Source organism: Ranitomeya variabilis, chromosome 1 (genome assembly GCF_051348905.1).
Source record: "Ranitomeya variabilis isolate aRanVar5 chromosome 1, aRanVar5.hap1, whole genome shotgun sequence".
In the NCBI taxonomy this organism is placed as follows: domain Eukaryota; kingdom Metazoa; phylum Chordata; class Amphibia; order Anura; family Dendrobatidae; genus Ranitomeya; species Ranitomeya variabilis.
In genome coordinates, this window is record NC_135232.1 from 500,507,674 (window position 1) to 500,528,762 (window position 21,089).

General features: G+C 47.0%; 1 protein-coding gene across 2 annotated transcripts in view; it reads right to left on the reverse strand.

Moving 5' to 3' along the window:
- The window catches only part of CILP2 (cartilage intermediate layer protein 2), a 215,418-nt gene that overhangs the window by 50,081 nt on the left and 144,248 nt on the right, over positions 1-21,089 (reverse strand). Inside the window, exons 3-4 of one of the 2 annotated variants that reach the window (XM_077252307.1) lie at positions 3,174-3,359; positions 1,177-1,326 (exon numbers count right to left, since the gene is read on the reverse strand). In XM_077252307.1, the coding sequence (XP_077108422.1) occupies positions 1,177-1,326; positions 3,174-3,359 (336 nt within the window). The remainder of the gene's footprint in view (positions 1-1,176; positions 1,327-3,173; positions 3,360-21,089) is intronic. The other variant, XM_077252315.1, reaches the window with a different exon arrangement.

A 21,089-nucleotide genomic window follows, 5' to 3' on the forward strand; every position in this document is an offset into this window, starting at 1 on the left:
GTACGGTGTATGTGTATCTGTGTGTTTGTACAGTGTATGTATGTACGGTATGTATATGTGTGTGTATGTATGGTATATGTGTGTACGTATTTTATATGTATGTACGGTATATGTATGTGTATCTGTCTGTGTATGTATGGAGATGTGTGTACGTTATATGTATGTACGGTATATGCGTATCTGTGTGTATGTACAGTGTATGTATGTACAGTATGTGTGTGTGTATGTACGGTATATATGTGTGTATGTACTGTATATATGTGTGTATCTGTGTGTATATGTACGATAGATGTGTGTACGTTATATGTATGTACGGTGTATATGTGTGTATGTATGTACGTTATATGTATGTATGGTGTGATCACTGGGGATTTGACCATTGAGCCCCCCAGAGATTCTGAGAACAGGGCTCTGCAGTCTCACCCTAGATGGAGCAGAGCCGGCCTCTGCTCTATTCATTATCTATAGAGGTGCTGAGCGCTGCCCTAGGCTATTTCCATCAGTTCCATTGATAATTAATAAAGTAGATACCAGGTGATACAGATACCAGACATATAATGTAATGTAATATATACATGGTCGGGCTCTGCCAGTTCCAGCAGTTATCATGTAACCATGAGGAGGTGCTTTGCACACTTGCTGTCATGTGCCAACTAGCGTGTCAGCCACGTCTTGCAGTGTTCTATTCACTGACAGCTGACATTAGTTGTCACCTGACTGCAAGTATGACTGTGCTGGAACCAGTAGAAACGAATGTTATCGGATATTTTATATATATATATATATATATATACAGTATATATATATTTTTTTATTTATTTATTACATTTACCGTATTATTTATTACACATACAGTGAAAAAATATAAATTAATATATTTTTAGAGGTGTGGGGAGGCCCAAATAGAACTTTTGCTATGGGGCCCTGTGATTGCTATGTACGTCCAAGAAACAAGGCAGATCACCCTCATTATTACAAGCAGGGCAGTAATAACGAGGTCGATCTGCCTTGTTTCTTGGAGCCTGAGGCTCCAGGGGTCCCATTGCCAGATTGCCCTCATCATAAGCAGCGTACTGGGCAGGGAGGAGGGCCAGACCCATTTCTTGCACAGGGGCCCCAAGCTATTAGTGTCCGCCCCTGATTGTAAGCATGCATATTTTTGTATGATTAGATTACTTGTGCATGGAGATGTCCCACACTGTTCAATTTGGAATGAAGGACCAGAACAAGGAATTGCATTGCTGGGACACGTTCGACGTCGGACCCTCTTTCCCCCACCACAAGTTTTTGCACAAGGTGTCCAGGTGCTCCAAGAAGACCATTTGCCTGTAAAACATAATGAACAATGAAACGATGGCTAATCAGATTGAACTGTGCATACAACTCTTTTACCCTGACAGAAATATAGAATTTCTATCTTATCCTGGATTTTTTTTTATCTTTTAGTATTATTTGTTCAGGTTTATGGCATCTCTGTTGATATTTGTTAGGCTCTGTTCACATGTCCATTTAACTATACTATTTGTGTTACCGCTTAGAATAGTTAAATGAACAAAGTTAAGATTATTATTATTTACTATTATAGCGCCATTTACTCCATGGCGCTTTACATGTGAGGAGGGGCATACATAATAAAAACAAGTACAATAATCTTGAACAATACAAGTCACAGCTGGTACAGGAGGAGAGAGGACCCTGCCCGCGAGGGCTCACAATCTACAAGGGATGGGTGAGGATACAGTAGGTGAGGGTAGAGCTGGTCATGCAGCGGTTTTGTCGATCGCTGGTTACTGCAGGTTGTAGGCTTGCCGGAAGTGGTAGGTCTTCAGGTTCTTTTTGAAGGTTTCGATGGTAGGCGAGAGTCAGATATGTTGTGGTAGAGAGTTCCAGAGTAGGGGTGATGTGCAAGAGAAATCTTGTATGCGATTGTGGGAAGAGGAGATAAGAGGGGAGTAGAGAAGGAGATCTTGTGAGGATCGGAGGTTGCGTGTAGGAAAGTACCGGGAGACCATGTCACAGATGTATGGAGGAGACAGGTTGTGGATGGCTTTGTATGTCATGGTTAGGGTTTTGTACTGGAGTCTCTGGGCAATGGGGAGCCAGTGCAGGGATTGACAGAGGGGAAAGGCCGGGGAATAGTGGGGGGACAGGTGGATTAGTCGGGCAGCAGAGCTTAGAATAGATTAGAGGGGTGCGAGAGTTTTTGAGGGGAGGCCACAGAGCAGGAGGTTGCAGTACTCAATGATCCAGTGCATTCATGTTTCAAGCGGAAGCAGAGGGGCCCCATTGATCTATTTTGTGTCTGGTTTCTGGGGGTTTTTTTTAGAAAAGAAAGAAGGTCCTTCATGCAGAACTTTTTCTTTCCTTCTAAAAAAAAACAAAACAATCAACGGAAACAAGATGGACCCCATTTATACCAATGAAGCTCCTGTAACTTTGAATCAGAAATGTATAGAATACTAATACCATTTGTCTGTTCCATTTATCTGTTCTAAGCAGAACAAACAGAACAGGGGTTTTCCCATGAACAAAAGTTCATTTTAATCAATACATCTTGGAATAATAATAAGTTCCACAATTGGATGTATATAAAAAACAAATGTTCCTGTGCTGAGATAATCTTACAAATGTGTCCCTGCTGTGTACTGTTTAATGGCGGTGTCTGACCATGCAGGGACATGGTCTGATCATATCACATCTCCTGAGCAAGGGGAATAGGGAAGGGGGGGTAGGGGGTGTATACAGACATTACAGCATGGGATCACAGCTGGTCCTTTCTTTGAGGAGGTAAAACATTTTTTAAACACAGGCAGGGAAATGTTTTACCTCACAGAAAGAATCAGCTGTGAGTCCCTGCTGTAATGTCTGTATACTCTTTTCCATCCCCTCTTGCCCAGGAGCTATGGTATGATCAGACCATATTCCTGCACGGTTAGACACAACCATTACACTGTACACAGTTAAAGGGGTTGCCTCATCGCAGCTACCCCTAGTACAAGTTAAGCCAAGGTTTGCATAATTTACCTCTGCAGTGACTACCACAAAGAGACTTACTCATAGTCATAGAAGGGTGCGCTGAGTCGAAGACCCCTTTTTTGATTTCTACATGGATTATGGACAAATATTGTCTTTATGAGACTCCTCCTGTAACTGTATTTGCCTTGGTAGATTACCTAGTTTGCATGGTGGAGTTATGCAGACTCTTCGCTCAGTGGCTTTCCCTTTACATTTTTCTAGGCTCAGTAACATTGCAGGCTGCTCATTGACGCAGGTACGTTGTCTGATCTGGATACCTTTTTCTCCACATCCTGTATAGGAGCAAGTACTCCATGGAGACCAATGTGACCAAAAGAGAGGATCTGCAATGGCAAAACGTTATATGATTATGCTGAACATGTCTATATTAAAATATCTCTATCTACTATTTTAGTTTTCCTTTTTCCCCCAGAAGCATCCAGAATTTTTAACGGCAATTTAACAGGAGGTCTGAAACATTATCTTAAGATTATTGCAGTAAAACTAGGCTTTTGGCATGACCCGAAAAGAGAATTGTCTCTTTTAATGTATTACCAGCTGGCCGTATAGTGGCTCTAGAGCAGGAATGTCAACTCAAACACACAGAGTTGGACAAACTCGGACAAAATCGCGAGCCAACCTTAAGATATTTACTTTAAAAAATATCCACAATTTAGGATATTTTTCCTTATCATCAAAAATAACAATTAACATTTTCATATGGAAACAATCTTATTGGAATAACATAATATGTTATGTAAGAGCAGTAAAAAGCATATGTCATGTATGTCACATAGTCCTCCATGCTGTATAATGGTCCCACATAGTCCACCATAGAGTATAATGGCCCCACATAGCTCTCCATACAGCATAATAGACCCCACATAAAAAAAAAATACTCACCTCTCCCTGGTCCCCCGCTACTCCTGTCTTGGCAATGAGCGCTCTGAAGCTATTCACTGCTCAGCACAGCGGGCTCAAGATAGTTGTCATCATGCCCGCTGCACTAGACATCAGATACAGAGGGAGCGTCCATCATTGTTTACAACTTTACGGTGCGATGTCAGGGGGGTGTCGGCATCTTTGGCCAAATATAATCATCCTGCAGTCCAGAGTTTGACATGTGTGCTCTAGACTGTAGTTAATCCTATACCTTCGACCCTTCCAACACCACTTTGCTGAAGTAATAACAGTCTTCCTAAAATTATGTGTGTATGGTGAGTTTTATGTGCAGAATTTCCCAATAGATTGCATTAGATGACGAAAATCCTGAGGTAAAAAACGCACATTTTTTAAAGTGTTTTCGCTGCAGAAATACATAAAAATGCATATAATACGTACATAATTATATCAATGAAGTTTTGTCAAAGCAAAATACCAGGAAGTATTAAAACCAAAGCACCTTTTTTTAAAACATGACATACCAAAAAAGAGACAAAAATGCAGGGTCAAAAACACAATAAAAATGCATGTAATAAAACTGAACACAAAAACGCAAGTAGCCTAATTTACATAATAGGTATATATATAAAAATAATAATAATCCGCACTGGGTTCTCCAGTTTTGTGACCACTAAATACCTCCAAAAACAATAAATATTTGCACCTTTTATATGACTTTAAAAAACTATTAAAAAATAAGTTTGTGCTGTGTTTTAAAATAGCTCCACCGTGGAGCACGACATTACCATAAGGAAATTCTGAGCGAGATAATAAAGTGATTTTTTACCTGGTGCGGTATAGTCGATAATGTCCACAGTTCCCTTTAGGCCGGTTTCACACGTCAGTGATTCCGGTACGTGAGGTGACCGTTTCCTCACGTACCGGAGACACTGACACACGTAGACCCATAAAAATCAATGCATCTGTGCAGATGTCATTGATTTTTTGCGGACCGTGTCTCCGTGTGCCAAACACGGAGACATGTCAGTGTTCGTGGGAGCGCACGTTTTACACGGACCCAATAGAGTCAATGGGTCCGCGTAAAACACGGACCTCACACGGACATTCTCCGTCTGGGGTCCGTGTGCGTGCAGGAGACAGCGCTACAGTAAGCGCTGTCCCCCCCACATGGTGCTGAAGCCGGTATTCATATCTTCCCTGTAGCAGCGTTTGCTATAGAGAAAATATGAAGAATAGTGTTAAAAATAAAGATCCATGTGTCCGCCGCCCCCCCACCCCCTGTGCGCCCCCCCGCTGGTCAGAAAATACTTACCCGCTCCCTCGCTCCTTCCTGGTCTGGCCGTGCCTCCTACTGTATGCGGTCACGTGGGGCCGATCATTTACAATCATGAATAGTCGGCTCCGCCCCTATGGGAGGTGGAGCCACATATTCATGACTGTAAATGATCGGGCCCACGTGACCGCATACACTAGAAGCCGCGGCCAGACCAGGAAGGAGCGACAGCCGATGGGGGACCCGGGTAAGTATTTTCTGACCAGCGGGGGGCGCACAGGGGGTGGGAGGGCGGCGGACACATAGATCTTTATTTTAAACACTATTATTCATATTTTCTCTGCAGCAAACGCTACTGCAGAGAGGATATGAATCGCGGCTTCAGCATGATGCAGAGTGGGTACCACACGCTCCGTGTGGTACCCACTCGCCATACGGGCGGCACACGTGTGCCGCACGTATGGCCTCCGTGAGTTCCCAGGCACACGGACACGGATAACTCCGGTACCGATTTATTCCGGTACCGGAATTATCTGGACGTGTGGGACAGTCCTTAGTCGGTCTTTGTAAAAGTCCAAATGTGGAAAAATGCGGCTTCAGTGGAGTTTTTTTTCCTCTTTTGCTTTCACGTGAGCGGGCTCCAGGCAGTGCCCCGGCCGGCGGCAAACAGCCCTATGCTCGCTCACTGCTAGTAGCGACTGAGCGCTGTTGTGCAGCTCTCGGTTCTCTGCCTCTGCAGGACCTTGCGTGACGTCACGGTCATGTGATTGCTCACGTGACTTGCTACAGATAGCATGGTGGACTAATTTCCTACTAGTTTCAGAATAGGACGTATTCCTTCATCAGGGAATGATGAAGGAATACGTCCTATTCTGAAACTAGTTGGACTTTTACAAAGACCGACTAAAGGGAACTGTGGACATTATCGACTATACCGCACCAGATAAAAAATCACTTTATTATCTCGCTCAGAATTTCCGTATGGTAATGTCGTGCTCCACGGTGGAGCTATTTTAAAACACAGCACAAACTTATTTTTTAATAGTTTTTTAAAGTCATATAAAAGGTGCAAATATTTATTGTTTTTGGAGGTATTTAGTGGTCACAAAACTGGAGAACCCAGCGCGGATTATTTTTATATATATATACCTGTTTATAGCTACTAATACAGAAGGGTGGCACTGTATTTGTATCCGCTGCAGGATTCACAGTTTCTGAAGCGCTACTGGTGTGCTTAATTTTAATTTACATAATAGATGCAGAAATTCTGCAAAATGAAAAACTCACCAAAATCTCATCATGGTAATGTAGCCTAACACCTTCAGACAGATTAAAGGGAACCTTTCCCATATAAAGAAGAGCAACCACCTCTAAGCCCTTACACAGTATACAGGCATACAGCACGCTAGAATGCTATATATAGTAGTGAAAAAAGTATTCAGTAAGCCACCAATTATGCAAGTTCCCCGACTTAAAAAGATGAGAGAGGCCTGTAATTGACATCATAGGTGGACCACAACTATGAGAGTCAAAGTGAGAAAACAAATCCAGAAAATCACCGTGTCTTGATTTGGCAAGATTTTTTTGCAAAATATGGTGGAAAATAAGTATTTTATCACCTAAAAACATGCAAGAGCTCTGGCTCTCACAGATCTATAACTTCTTCTTTAAGAGGCTCCTCTGTCCTCCACTCATTACCTGTAGTAATGGCACATGTTTGAACTTGTTATCAGTATAAAAGACACCTGTCCACAACCTCAAACTGTCACAATCCAAACTCCACTTTGGTGAAGACCAAAGAGCTGTCAAAGGACACCAGAAACAAAATTGTAGCCCTGCACCAGGTTGGGAAGAAAGAATCTGCAATAGACAAGCAGCTTGGTGTGATGAAATCAACTGTGGGAACAATAATAAGAAAATTGAAGATATACAAGAGCACTGATAATCTCCCTCGATCTGGGCTGCATGCAAGGTCTCACCTCGTGGGGTCAAAATGGTCACAAGAACGATGAGAAAAATCCCAGAACCACACAGTGGGAACTAGTGAATTATCTGCATAGAGCTGGGACCACTATAACAATGGCTACCATCAGTAACAAACTACACCACCAGAGACTCAGATCGTGCAGTGTCAGACGTGTCCCCCTGCTTAAGCCAGTACATGTCCGGGCCCGTCTAAAGTCTGCTAGAGAGCATTTGGATTATCCAGAAGAGTATTGGGAGAATGTCATATGGTCTGATGAAACCAAAGTAGAACTGTTTGGTTAGAAACAGTGAAGCATGGGGTTGGCAAAATCATGCTTTGGGGCTGTTTCTCTGCAAAGGGACCAGGACGACTGATCTGTGTACATGAAAGAATGAATGGGGCTATGTATTGTGAGATTTTGAGTGCAAACCTCCTTCCTTCAGCAAGGGCATTGAATATGAAACGTGGATGGCTCTCTGCATAATAATGATCCCAAGCACACTGCCAGGGCAACGAAGGAGTTACTTCGTAAGAAGCATATAAAGGTCCTGGAGTGGCCTAGCCAATCCCCAAATCTCAACCCCATAGAAATCGTTTGGAGAGAGTTAAAAGTCTGTGTTGCCCAGTGACAGGCTCAAAACATCACTGCTCTAGAGGAGATCTGCATGGAGGAATGGCCAACATACCACTAACAGTGTGTGCCAAGCTTGTGAAGATTTACAGAAAACGTTTGACCACTGTCATTGCCAACAAAGGATATATAACAAAATATTGAGATTAACTTTTGTTAATGACCAAATACTTATTTTCCACTATATTTTGCAAAATTAATCTTGCCAAATTGGACAAGGTGATTTTCTGGATTTGTTTTCTCATTTTGACTCTCATAGTTGTGGTCTACCTATGATGTCAATTACAGGCCTCTCTCATCTTTTTAAGTAGGAGAACTTGCATAATTGGTGGCTGACTAAATACTTTTTTCCCCACTGTATATGTCCGCAATGAGATCGCCATAACACAAAAATGACCTTTTATTATACTCACCTTCGGGGGGGTCCGGTCGGATAGGCGTTGCTTGTCTTGATCTGGTGTTTCCTCTCTTCTTGTGATCGCTGTCCTCCTTCTGTGCAGGCATATTTCTTTCTGCCCTGCCGAGGGCAGGGCAAAGTACCTAAATGCGCATGTGCAGCGCCCCAGAGTCCTGGTCGTTGCAGTACTGTGGATCCGCCACTATGGGGAGCCATGGTGCGTTCGATGGCACTGAAGGAGTTCCTCTGATCAGGTATCACAGACACCAATATGTTTCACAGCTGGGCCTCCGGGGGGAGCTAAGGGTGCTATTCATTAGGCCACTCCCCACCATAGTGGGTAAACTGGGGGTCAGGCAGGAAGTTAGAAGAGAAAGCTGACTGGATTGAACGAAGCAACACCTTGTGGCAGAGGGTGTTGTGGAGGAAGAGACAGTAGGGTCTCTGTCAGGGGTGGGATCCTGACAGAGGCTTGGCATTGGAAAGAACGTAACGGGACCGTGCCTGCTCAGCATAGCGGCGGTGCCCTAAGAAAGGACTAGAAGCGAGATAGATTGTGCTGAGTGAGAAACGAGATCAAGCGAAAGGAGAATACCAGTAGGGGTCATGCTGTAAGACCGGAGCAACATCCTACTGAGGCGCATTACCGGTGGCCGGAACGCCGAGGGAGTGGAATAACATACAGCTTCAAGCCATACTCCAAACAGCGGCAGGGCAGTCCGTTTAAGGCGGGCTGTCTAACACATATCACCTATGAAGTCTTGGGGGGCAATTGCGGGAGAGGGGCGTCTCTAGGGTCCCGGAAGAACTCCAGGCCTACCTGACAAACGGGTGCCGTTCCAACCTGAATAACAGGGAGGGATGGAATACGAGAAGAACATCAATTAATCGAGTTGTGAGGGAACTTAAGAAACAGACACAACCGTTGTGGGGTACTTTCCGTGAGCACAGCAGGGAAGGACTACAACACACAGCGCTAGAAGGAGGGCACTGATTTCCACCTGTGAGGAGAACTCTGGAGGTGCCATTGGACCGGCCGGACTTGCGCAGCCTGGTGAACCGTATTCTGGACTGAGGACCCAGAGATCTCCAGTAAAGAGGTAAAGAGACTGCAACCTGGTGTCCTCGTTATTTGCCGCGACCTGCACCCCATCACTGCACTGTTACACCACCATTAACACCACTATTGCACCGGACGTCCCCCACTGACAGACAGGGCCACGGACCGGGTCTAGCCACCGTGACAACCCCAGGACTGAGACTCAGAGGCCCGGCTCCGGGTATCCCCTCGGCCCTGTGGCGGTGTGGGGGCGCTCCAAACTTGGCGTCACGAACAGGATCTACTTAAGCCTGAAGAATCAGGTCATGTGTGCCTAGAAACTGTGATTTGTTGTGTTTGGACTGTAGCTTTATTGAGAGACTGTGTGCTACCATTGACCGAGAGAAGTTCCCGCCAAAAGCCGCCGCCATTGCTACTTCGGAGAAGAAGGAGGGCGTGCTATGGGAGGAGACTACCAGAATGGCGCGAGAAATGGATACCGCCCCCTGCGCTTCTGGCTGCAAGGAGATGACCTGCCCCAAAGCAGAGGACAACCTCCTGATTTGCAACGGCGGGAAGCGGGTGATGGAGAAGCCCGGCCTCGGAGAAATGGCGGAGTCAGATGCATGCACTGCCACCGACTATCAGACGGCGCTGATGAACAGCAAGTGCCTGAGTGAGGAAGAAGCGATTCCGGCCTGCCCTTCCTCACCAGAGGCGGACCTACGTCCACTACAGCAGAAAAATCTGAATTCCTTGGAACAGATGGTGGAGCTGAATTCCCCGATCCCGTCCTCGGGGCCAGCGGAGGAGGAGCCGCAGCGAGCGGAGCCGCATCCGGGGATCCTATTGGAGGAGCCGCGGTCCGGGCTGCAGCCGACTCCAGCACCCTTGTTAATGGACCAGATCGGCATCGATGGAACCACATCAGGCGCAGGTACGGAAAGCGCCCCTGCGCCCCCCCACGAGCCCGCTTCCACGATCAGCCCCCATCTCAGTGAGGGTCGACTCTTCTCGGCAGGGTTAATGGTATTACCCCCCGATGCCCTGGGAAGGATGGTGCCACCGCTGCCGACTAGAATGGGGGAACCCGTGGATGTGAGCCCAGACGGGGTAGTTCTTCGGTGGGACAACCCCTGGGTTGGGACAGATGGATCCCGGGAGAACGGATTCACTCTTGCGGTGCTTACGTGGGAACAATATAGACAGTGCTTGATTCTACATTGGGAAGGACGGAAAGAGGTCGAGTTGATGGGTCCATCGAAAGTACAACAATCCCCTCCGGCATGGGACGACAGAGACGCGGTAAGGCGGGGAACTGTGTTGGCCTACCATGCAAAAAGGGGATGGGGCCTCATACACGAGCCGGGGTTGGATACTGATGTTTTTGTTGCGCACTGTAACGTGAGGACTCCCTGCTGTGGCCGAGGCGGAGAACAGTTGCAAAAGGGGGATCAGGTGACCTACAACCGCCACCAGAACCCGCTCGGGTGGTATGCACGGAACGTTCGGCGGTGTATGTCTGGAGCCACGACACTCACTACCCCGGACCTGGTCCCAGGAGCACCCGACCTTGTCACCATCGCAACGGTGCGCCTGGTAGCAGCCACTGAGTTGGCCAGTCGAGTTCACCTTCACGTTCGGACCACGGGCACCGGCGCCATAGCAGCCGGAGGCCCAGAACCCCGGCCACCTGAGCAAGAGTAAACCTCGGAAACATGAAAATGTAAATAGTTTTCCCGTTAACTGTTTGTGTACTGTTTGCTGCTAAACCCGTCCAGGGTTAACTCTTTATGGATCCCTTAGTTGACCCGGGATCCTTATTGTTTGCTTTTCCTACCAGTTTTTGCACAAGTTTTACAAACTGAGAAATCATGAACAGTGCATGATCCAAACTTTCTTGTAAATAGTTTGCACCTTCTTAAAGGCGCTTCCTACTGGTTTTACTTAAAGACTCTTTGCGAAGATACCGTTCTGGAACCTTTGCTGAGCATGGACTGGTAGGCTGAGAAGACGAGCTACCTCAGAAAGACTTGATCCCCTCTTAAGGGGGATGTTTGACCTGAACTTCAAAGTGATACTGTTTTAGAACAGTAATATGATGATGCTCTGGAAGAAATGTAACTGTTTTGCATAAAGAAAAGTTATGTGTGTTTAATCTGTTTGAAATGTGAAACCTAGATAATGTTCTTTAAAAGGAAAGATGCAGAGAGCCCGTAGGGGAAGAATTAGAGTCCTGCATAGTTGAAAGAAAGGAAGTAATAACGAAGGTGAGGATAGAAGGTAAACCCTGAGTCCCCATAGAAAGTTAGTTCGTTACTAAGGACAGAGAGTGAGCCCGTAGGGGTTAGGGAGCGAGTCCTTATAGGGGCCGAGTAGAGCCGGCTCAGTGTTCTCAAATTGAAAGTAAAGTTATGTTCTATACTATGTATAGTAGTTGAAAAGGCAGTAGGCCCTGGCTGAACGGGGCGGTCCTGTAACAGAAAGGAGAGGCAGTAGGTCTGGCGCCGATAGGACAGGCGGTCCTGCAGATTCCAAAGAAGGCGAATGAAAAGTTAGAATACCTTATAATGTGATTATAGGAAGGTCTTTAGTGGATTTAGAGTGTGAATCCTTAAAGGCAATGTTAAATTATTGTTCACAAAATTTGCACTTAGTAGAATACCCGGTTGGGTAATGAGAGTTAATTGGAGCCTGTTGCTATGATATTTAATTATGTTTGTAACGTTAAAGTGTCCTCACCTCCCATAAAGGGAAGCCTGTTCAAGTATACTTATTGTTTTGCACTCAACAAAATTGTATGTCTTTTTGCTAACCTGTATTGTTGTTTTCTTCCCAGTCCCGGAGTACTGTGTTTAACCAGGGGGGAGTGCAGCGCCCCAGAGTCCTGGTCGTTGCAGTACTGTGGATCCGCCACTATGGGGAGCCATGGTGCGTTCGATGGCACTGAAGGAGTTCCTCTGATCAGGCATCACAGACACCAATATGTTTCACAGCTGGGCCTCCGGGGGGAGCTAAGGGTGCTATTCATTAGGCCACTCCCCACCATAGTGGGTAAACTGGGGGTCAGGCAGGAAGTTAGAAGAGAAAGCTGACTGGATTGAACGAAGCAACACCTTGTGGCAGAGGGTGTTGTGGAGGAAGAGACAGTAGGGTCTCTGTCAGGGGTGGGATCCTGACAGAGGCTTGGCATTGGAAAGAACGTAACGGGACCGTGCCTGCTCAGCATAGCGGCGGTGCCCTAAGAAAGGACTAGAAGCGAGATAGATTGTGCTGAGTGAGAAACGAGATCAAGCGAAAGGAGAATACCAGTAGGGGTCATGCTGTAAGACCGGAGCAACATCCTACTGAGGCGCATTACCGGTGGCCGGAACGCCGAGGGAGTGGAATAACATACAGCTTCAAGCCATACTCCAAACAGCGGCAGGGCAGTCCGTTTAAGGCGGGCTGTCTAACACATATCACCTATGAAGTCTTGGGGGGCAATTGCGGGAGAGGGGCGTCTCTAGGGTCCCGGAAGAACTCCAGGCCTACCTGACAAACGGGTGCCGTTCCAACCTGAATAACAGGGAGGGATGGAATACGAGAAGAACATCAATTAATCGAGTTGTGAGGGAACTTAAGAAACAGACACAACCGTTGTGGGGTACTTTCCGTGAGCACAGCAGGGAAGGACTACAACACACAGCGCTAGAAGGAGGGCACTGATTTCCACCTGTGAGGAGAACTCTGGAGGTGCCATTGGACCGGCCGGACTTGCGCAGCCTGGTGAACCGTATTCTGGACTGAGGACCCAGAGATCTCCAGTAAAGAGGTAAAGAGACTGCAACCTGGTGTCCTCGTTATTTGCCGCGACCTGCACCCCATCACTGCACCGTTACACCACCATTAACACCACTATTGCACCGGACGTCCCCCACTGACAGACAGGGCCACGGACCGGGTCTAGCCACCATGACAACCCCAGGACTGAGACTCAGAGGCCCGGCTCCGGGTATCCCCTCGGCCCTGTGGCGGTGTGGGGGCGCTCCACATGTGTCGACGCTCTGTGACCATTCCTTACATTTGCGCATTACAAAACCTTTGCTCTGCCCTCGACAGGGCACAGACAAGTATGCCTACGCAGGAGCATGATGGTCGACACTGTGTGGATGATGTAGGATGCGTCATCTACACAAACCAAGAAGAAAGACAGAGAACATTAGAAGAGAGGAGGAGACGGATCAAAACCGCCCCGTAGGTCAGTATAAGAAAAAAGTATTTTTGTGTCATGTACAGCACATTGGGGACTTATATAAAGCTTTCTAGAATGCTGTCACATAGGGCTTAGAGGCGCTGGCCCTACTTTACATAGCAAAAACCTGGTGACAGGTTCTCTAAAGACCCTAATAACTGTAAGATACAATATTGTTACACTCCAGGAAGACATCCAGGCCTCTCTTGAACCCCTCAACTGAGTTTGCCATCACCACCTCCTCAGGCAAGGAATTCTAGATTCTCACTGCCCTAACAGTAAAGAATCCTCTTCTATGTTGGTGGAAAAACCTCTCCTCCAGACGCAGAGAATGCCCCCTTGTGACCGTCATATTCCTTGGTATAAACAGATCCTCAGGGAGATATTTGTATTGTCCCCTTATATACTTATACATGGTTATTAGATCGCCCCTCAGTCATCTTTTTTCTAAACTAAATAATCCTAATTTTGCTAATCTCTCTGGGTATTGTAGTTCCCCCATACTCGTTATTAATTTTGCTGCCCTCGTTTGTACTCGCTCTAGTTCCATTATATCCTTCCCGAGCACCAATGCCCAAAACTGTACACAGTACTCCATGTGCGGTCTAACTAGAGATTTGTGCAGAGGCAGTATAATGCTCTCATCATGTGTATCCAGACCTCTTTTAATGCACCCCATGATCCTGTTTGTCTTAGCTGCCGCTGCCTGGCACTGGCTGCTCCAGGTAAGTTTATCATTAACTTGGATCCCCAAGTCCTTCTCCATGTCAGATTTACCCAATGGTTTCCAATCAGTGTGTAATGGTGATATTGATTCCTTCTTCCCATGTGTATAACCTTACATTTATCATTGATAAACCACATCTGCCATCTTTCGGCCCAAGTTTCCAACTTATCCAGATTCATCTGTAGCAGAATACTATCTTTTCTTGTATTGACTGCTTTACATAGTTTTGTATCATCTGCAAATTTCGATATTTTACTGTGTAAACCTTCTACCAGATCATTAATAAATATGTTGAAGAGAATAGGTCCCAACACCAATCCCTGCGGTACCCCACTGGTCACAGTGACGCAGTTAGAGAATAAACCATATATAACCACCCTCTACTTTCTATCACCCAGGGATAAGAATGAGATAGCACGGTACAACAAATTTGGCTTCCAAGCAGATAAGATGAAAAAATGTGCCTAAATAGTGGCACTATATGTCAACTGAGAATAAGGTGCACTGTGTTTTGCTGTTTATAAAGGCAAGTGCCTATCTATTAAGAGAATACTGCAGAGCAATTACTAAATGAACTTGGCTTCCAGAAGTTAAAGTGAAAAATGTAGCTGAGCAGTGACCATATACACTGCTCAAAAAAATAAAGGGAACACTTAAACAACAGAATATAACTCCAAGTAAATCAAAGTTATGTGAAATCAAACTGTCCACTTAGGAAGGAACACTGTTTTACAATCAATTTCACATGCTGTTGTGCAAATGGAATAGACAACAGAAGGAAATTACTGGCAATTATCAAGACACACTCAATAAAGGAGAGGTTCTGCAGGTGGGGACCACAGACCACATCTCAGTACCAATGCTTTCTGGCTGATGTTTTTGTCAGTTTTGAATGTTGGTTGTGCTTCCACACTCGTGGTAGCATGAGGCATACTCTTCAACCCACAATAGTGGCTCGGGTAGTGCAGCTCATCCAGGATGGCACATCAGTGCGAACTATGGCAAGATAGGTTTGCTGTGTCTGTCACCATAGTATCCAGAGGCTGGAGGCGCTACGAGGAGACAGGCCAGTACACCAGGAGACGTGGAGGGGGCCATATGAGGGCAACAACCCAGCAGCAGGACCGCTACCTCAGCCTTTGTGCAAGGAGGAACAGGAGGAGCACTGCCAGAGCCCTGCAAATTGACCTCCAGCAGGCCACAAATGTGCATGTGTCTGCAGAAACGGTTAGAAACTGACTCCATGAGGATGGTCTGAGTGCCCGATGTCCACAGATGGGGGTTGTGCTCACAGCCCAACACCATGCAGGATGCTTGGCATTTGCCACAGAACACCAGGATTGGCAAATTCGCCACTGGCGCCCTGTGCTCTTCACAGATGAATGCAGGCTCACACTGAGCACATGTGACAGACGTGACAGAATCTGGATACAACTTTATCTGGATTTAAATTTTATATGCAACCCCCCCTTTTTTAAGAGATTACAATAAAATATTTTGATTTTATCTTATGTATATGCCTCTGTATCCCTACAATACTATTGTTTGGGAATTTTATATATACATATAGATTTTGAGGTTGGATTATACTTCATTTGCACCTATGTAAATAAGGATTGTTAAAAAGACCTACCAAACCAAACAATTTTTAAAGGGAAAAATGGTAAGAAACATTATTTCCTTCATAATTACATGTATATAATGCAGAATAAACATACAAATAAAAAAAAAATAACAACAATTATACCTCTCCTTTAGCATATGTTTGCACAGAGCGTTTTGGCTTTATTTTTTACTGTAACATTTGTGAGGGCTCTCACTCCTACATTTATACAAATAGTTAGCAAGATAGTGGAATACATATTCTCCATCCCTTTACAATGTCAGCTAAAACATGCTCATTTGAACTTAGGGCTTTGTCCGCCACCAGCACCATATCCACTGTTTTGTCATTATGCGGCCCTCGCTGACAATTAGAAGAGTGCCAGCAGGTGCCGTGAAACCTGAGTTTGGTAAGGGCTCTCAGGTGGACCTGTATCAAACATTTGGGAAAGCTCTCACTTCTACATTCTGGAGGTCCCTCCCTCATACCAAATAGTTAGGTAGATAGTGGAATTCATATTCCCCATCCCTTTACAATGCCATATCAAACATTGCCATTTGAATTTTGGGCTTTGCCCACAACCACCACCATGTCCACTGCCATGTCCACAGGGTTACACTCTGTCCCTAGGTTGGGGACCCCTATGACAGGTAACCCTGACTCGGGATCTTTGGGTTCCATGCCCGGAATAACATTTACCTTGTGATGGTTAACCCTAGTCTCCCACAGGGACCAGAATAGGTCCATATGGAAGGGTCTTCACCACTCTCACCATATGTTTTATTCCTCCACATGGTGTGGAAAAAGTAACCTCCGCGGTCGGGTACTCTCAGAGAATTCCCCGTGTATACACACCACCTGCACTTTCTATCCATTGGGGTTGTCACCGGCAACAAGGGACCCATGGACCAGAGTCACTAAGATCCCCGAGTCCATGAGAGTCTCTGTTTGGTACCCATTGATGAGTGCCTGGCACAGTTGGGGTTCGCTGCCGGCAGTGCCTGTAGTTGTGGTGCAGACAGGCTGGGCGTACATAGACATATGGCGAGTATACCCCCAGTCCATGGGTTCAGCTGTCAGAGGGCAGTTGGCAGCCACATGTCCGGGCCCTTGGCATCGCCAACACTTAATAGCTGTGACACGATTAGACCTTGGGGCCGGTTTAGGGGAACTGGGTCTCTTGTCACTCTCACTCTGGGTTACCCCCTCAGTGCAGGTTCAGTCCAGGTTGGCCCCAGCAGAGGGTCGGGTACCTTTCCCAGGCTCCTGGGCTGGCGGTGCTCGACATGACAGCTGAAGTGGAGGGTTGTCCCATATAAAATAAAGTCCTGAGTGGCCGTATACCGCTTAACCAGTCCAACCATCTGGTCCAGTGTGCCCGGGTCCCCTTGCCCTACCCAATGCTGTATGGCTGTTGGCAGATTCCTCACCAGCCGGTCGACCACCACCCTTTCTACCATCTGCAAAAGGGTTAAGGTCTCAGGCTGGAGCCATTTTTTTACCAGCTGCAGCAAATCATATGCCTGAGACCTGGCGGTGTGAGATTCTGCACAGGACCACTGGAACACCTATTGGGCCCGCACATACGTATTAACCCCCAGTCGGGCAAGGATCTCACCTCTTAGTTTCTCATAGTCCAGGGCATCCTCCCGAATGAGGTCCAAGTATGCCTTTTGGTCATCTCCCGTCAGGAAGAGGGCCATCACTTAAGCTCACTGGGACAGCAGCAAGCTCTCCCGCTCGGCTGTGCACTTGAGCACGGCGAGGAACTCCTCCAAATCATCCTCAGAAGGGACTCATCTTCCTTAAGGCTGACCGAACTTTATACTGGACCTCCGAATGGAACGTGGTCGCTGGTGGGGAAGCCTCTCCCATAGCCATGATCTGCTGCATCAACAAGTTAGTTGTCTGCTGCTGTTGCTGATTATGTAGCGCCTGCTGCAGTTACTGCAGTTGCTCCTGCTGCTGCCTCTGAAACTCTAGCTGCTGCTGCTCCTTTTTGCCGCTGCTGAGTGAGAACCAACTGCTTCAAAAGCTCCTCCAACTTGTCAGTAGGCTTGAGCTGCAGCATTGCAGGCCTAATCACTGGCATGCAGCATGCTTTGGGGTATGCCTCAGTTCACACTGCCCACATTCTCCAACCATACAGCTCTGGCAAGAGCTCTGGCAAGAGATCACAACATCAAATCCCTGTCATGGGCAGCCCAATTTCCAGACCTGAACCCCATTGAAAACCTCTGGAATGTAATCAAGAGGATGATGGATAGTCACAACAAGCCATCAAACAAAGAAGAACTGCTTAAATGTTTGTGCCAGAAGCAGTGTGAAAGACTGGTGGAAAGCATGCCAAGACGCATGAAAGCTGTGATTAAAATTCATGGTTATTCCACAAAATATTGATTTCTGACCTCTTCCTGAGTTAAAGCTTTAGTATTGTTGTTTCTAAATGATTATGTACTTGTTTTCTTTGCATTATTTGAGGTTTGAAAGCACTGGGGTTTTTTTTGTTTTTTTTTACCATTTTTCTTTGTCAGAAAAAAAATACAAAATTTATTGCTTGGAAATTTGGAGATATGTTGTCAGAAGTTTATAGAATAAAGGAACAATTTACATTTTTTACTCAAAAATATACCTATAGAGAGAAAAATCAGACAAAATGAACATTTTGCAGTGGTCTCTTAATTTTTGCCAGCGCTGAATGTAGTGCAACGGGGTTGGTGCAATGTGACAGACAGGAAAAGACCCAGGAAAGTTCAAAATGAACGTGTTTTATTGTCCAGAACTCACAAAGTAAACAGCACACGGTATCCTCTGGATCACAGCCGGGAATCAGGACAGTCCGTATCCGAGACCGGTTGCCATTGGGCGACTGCAACACCGTGCTATGCTGAGGGGTGCCAGGCCTTTTGACTTCACTTGGCTCCGGGTTACTTCACACTGGCTGAGCTTTGCAGAGCCACCTGCTCTGCAAGTTTGCAAACCAAGACTGACACACCCAACCCTTTGCTGCAAGGTTTTTAATGGAATCTGTGGACATGACATGGGCCACTTGTAAAACCTGGCCTGGAGGGAGTGAACTGCCCCACAATCATCCTGTAGTTGGCTTAAAAAATAAAAGCTCATGCTGGGTTTTCATAAATCTGCATTGGACAGATATGTTGCCCAAGACCAAACTTACTTTTATTTTTCACTGCAATTGCAGCACCCCAGAGTCCTGGTTGTTGCAGTACTGTGGCTCCGCCACTATGGGGAGCTATGGTACGTCTGATTGCACTAAAGGAGTTTCTCTGACCAGGTAACACCTCACTACACTTCACACTCCGGCCACCAGGGGGGGTGGTCCTATCTAGTAGGCCACTCCTCACACTATGGTAAAACTGGGGGTTGGACAGGAAGACAGGGAGAAGTAGCTGGGAAGAGCTAGTGAGAGGACCTGTCAGGGATGGGATCCTGGCAGACTCCTCAGAGCAGAACAAACCAGTGAACAACGGGAATACAGCAAAGAGGAATTAGAACCAGAAGGAGTCGTGCTGTTAGACCGAGGCAACATCCTTCTGAGGCGCAAACAGTCGGTGGCCGGAACGCCGAGCAAGTAAGAGACTTTAAGTACACTGCAAACCACGGCCGGACAGCCAATTATAGGTTGGCTGTCTCACTTAACACCTAAGCAGACAACGGAGGCAGCTGTGGGAGAGGGGCGACTCTAGGGTCCCGGAAGAATTCCAGGCCTACCCCGTCATACGGGTGCGTCCTACCATATCATCTGGAGGACGGAGAAAACGAACATCAGAGACAGACAGAAACAGTTGTGAGGACTATCCCGGGAGCTCAGCAGGGAAGAACTACAACACTCAGCGCTAGAAGGTAGACACTGATTCCCACCTGTAAAGAGAACTCTTGATGTGCCTTTGGACCGGCCGGTCTCTGACAACCCAGTTAACAGCGCTCTGGACTGAGGTCTCCAAAACCTTCAGTAAAGAGGTAAAGAGACTGCAACCTGGTGTCCTCGTTATTTATTGCGACCGGCACTTCACTACTGCACCATTATCATCATTTATTGCACTGGACGTTCCCCCACTGACAGACAGGGCCACGGACCGAGTCTAGCCACCGTGACAACCCCAGAACTGAGACTCAGAGGCCCGGCTCCGGGTACCCCTCGGCCCTGCGGCGGTGTGGGGGCGCTCCAACTTGGCGTCACGAACAGGATCTACTTAACCCTGAAGAATCAGGTCATGTGTGCCTTGGAACTGTGATTTATTGTGCTTGGACTGTACTTTATTGAAAAGACTGTGTGCTGTGCCATTTACCGCCAAAATTCGCCATTGCCGCGCACGGAGGGAGGAGCCCTAGCTACGCGGGCGGAACCAGCCAAAAGAAGCACGGAACGGAAAGCGCGGTAAGGCGCCAATCCCGGAAGAGGAACTCCGACCTCCAGCAGGTTAGTGGTAGGAAGGGACAGCCATGTCTGAGTCGGGAGGAGAGGAGGTGGTGGTCGCAGCTGCGGACGTAGGGGCAGCTCCGGTCCACGCAGCGGGCGAAGCCGCGGCCCTAATACCACCACCGGTTGCCGCAGAACCCGCTGTTCCCCTCAGCCAGCCGGACACTGCCGCTAACACAAAAGCCATAATGCCCTTTTCTATGCCGTACCTGCCCGGAGCGGCCTGGCTCCCACGATACTCTGGGGAGTCGCATACATTCACTGACTTTAAGGAAGGGCTCTGCAGCCTGCTCGAGTTCTATCCCCTGACAGAGCCCCAGAAGGTTCATATGATAACCGGCCAACTCTTTGGGGCGGCTCTGAGAGAATTGAAATCCTGGCCCGCTGAGGATAAAGGAACTGCACAACAGATTTTTGCCAAGCTTAAAGCCACCTTTGATACTCGCACTGCTACGGAAATTAAACTGACTTTTTATGGATGCAAACAGAGGCCACAGGATAGCTTACGGGACTATGCCCTTAATCTCCAGGAGGCGCTGCGGGCTATTAAGCAGAGTGATCCCGACAGCATGCAGGATGAGGATAAACTCCTGAAGGAGCGGTTCATTGAGGGGCTCCTGTGCAGTCACCAGCGGGGCCAATTGCACTTCCTGGCCATGCAAAATCCAGACTTGACTTTTGCGCAGTTCAAAGATAAAGCTATCCAGGCATTGCAGGAGCGACAGCCCAGCCGCGCAATACCACCCAGGCGCCCCGCTCTCACATACCACCAGGAGGTGGCATCGGATACCCCAGTTGCCGCGGAGGCTGACGCCCAGAGCTTCGAGGACGACTCCCCTGCAGGACTCCGTCTTCAGATG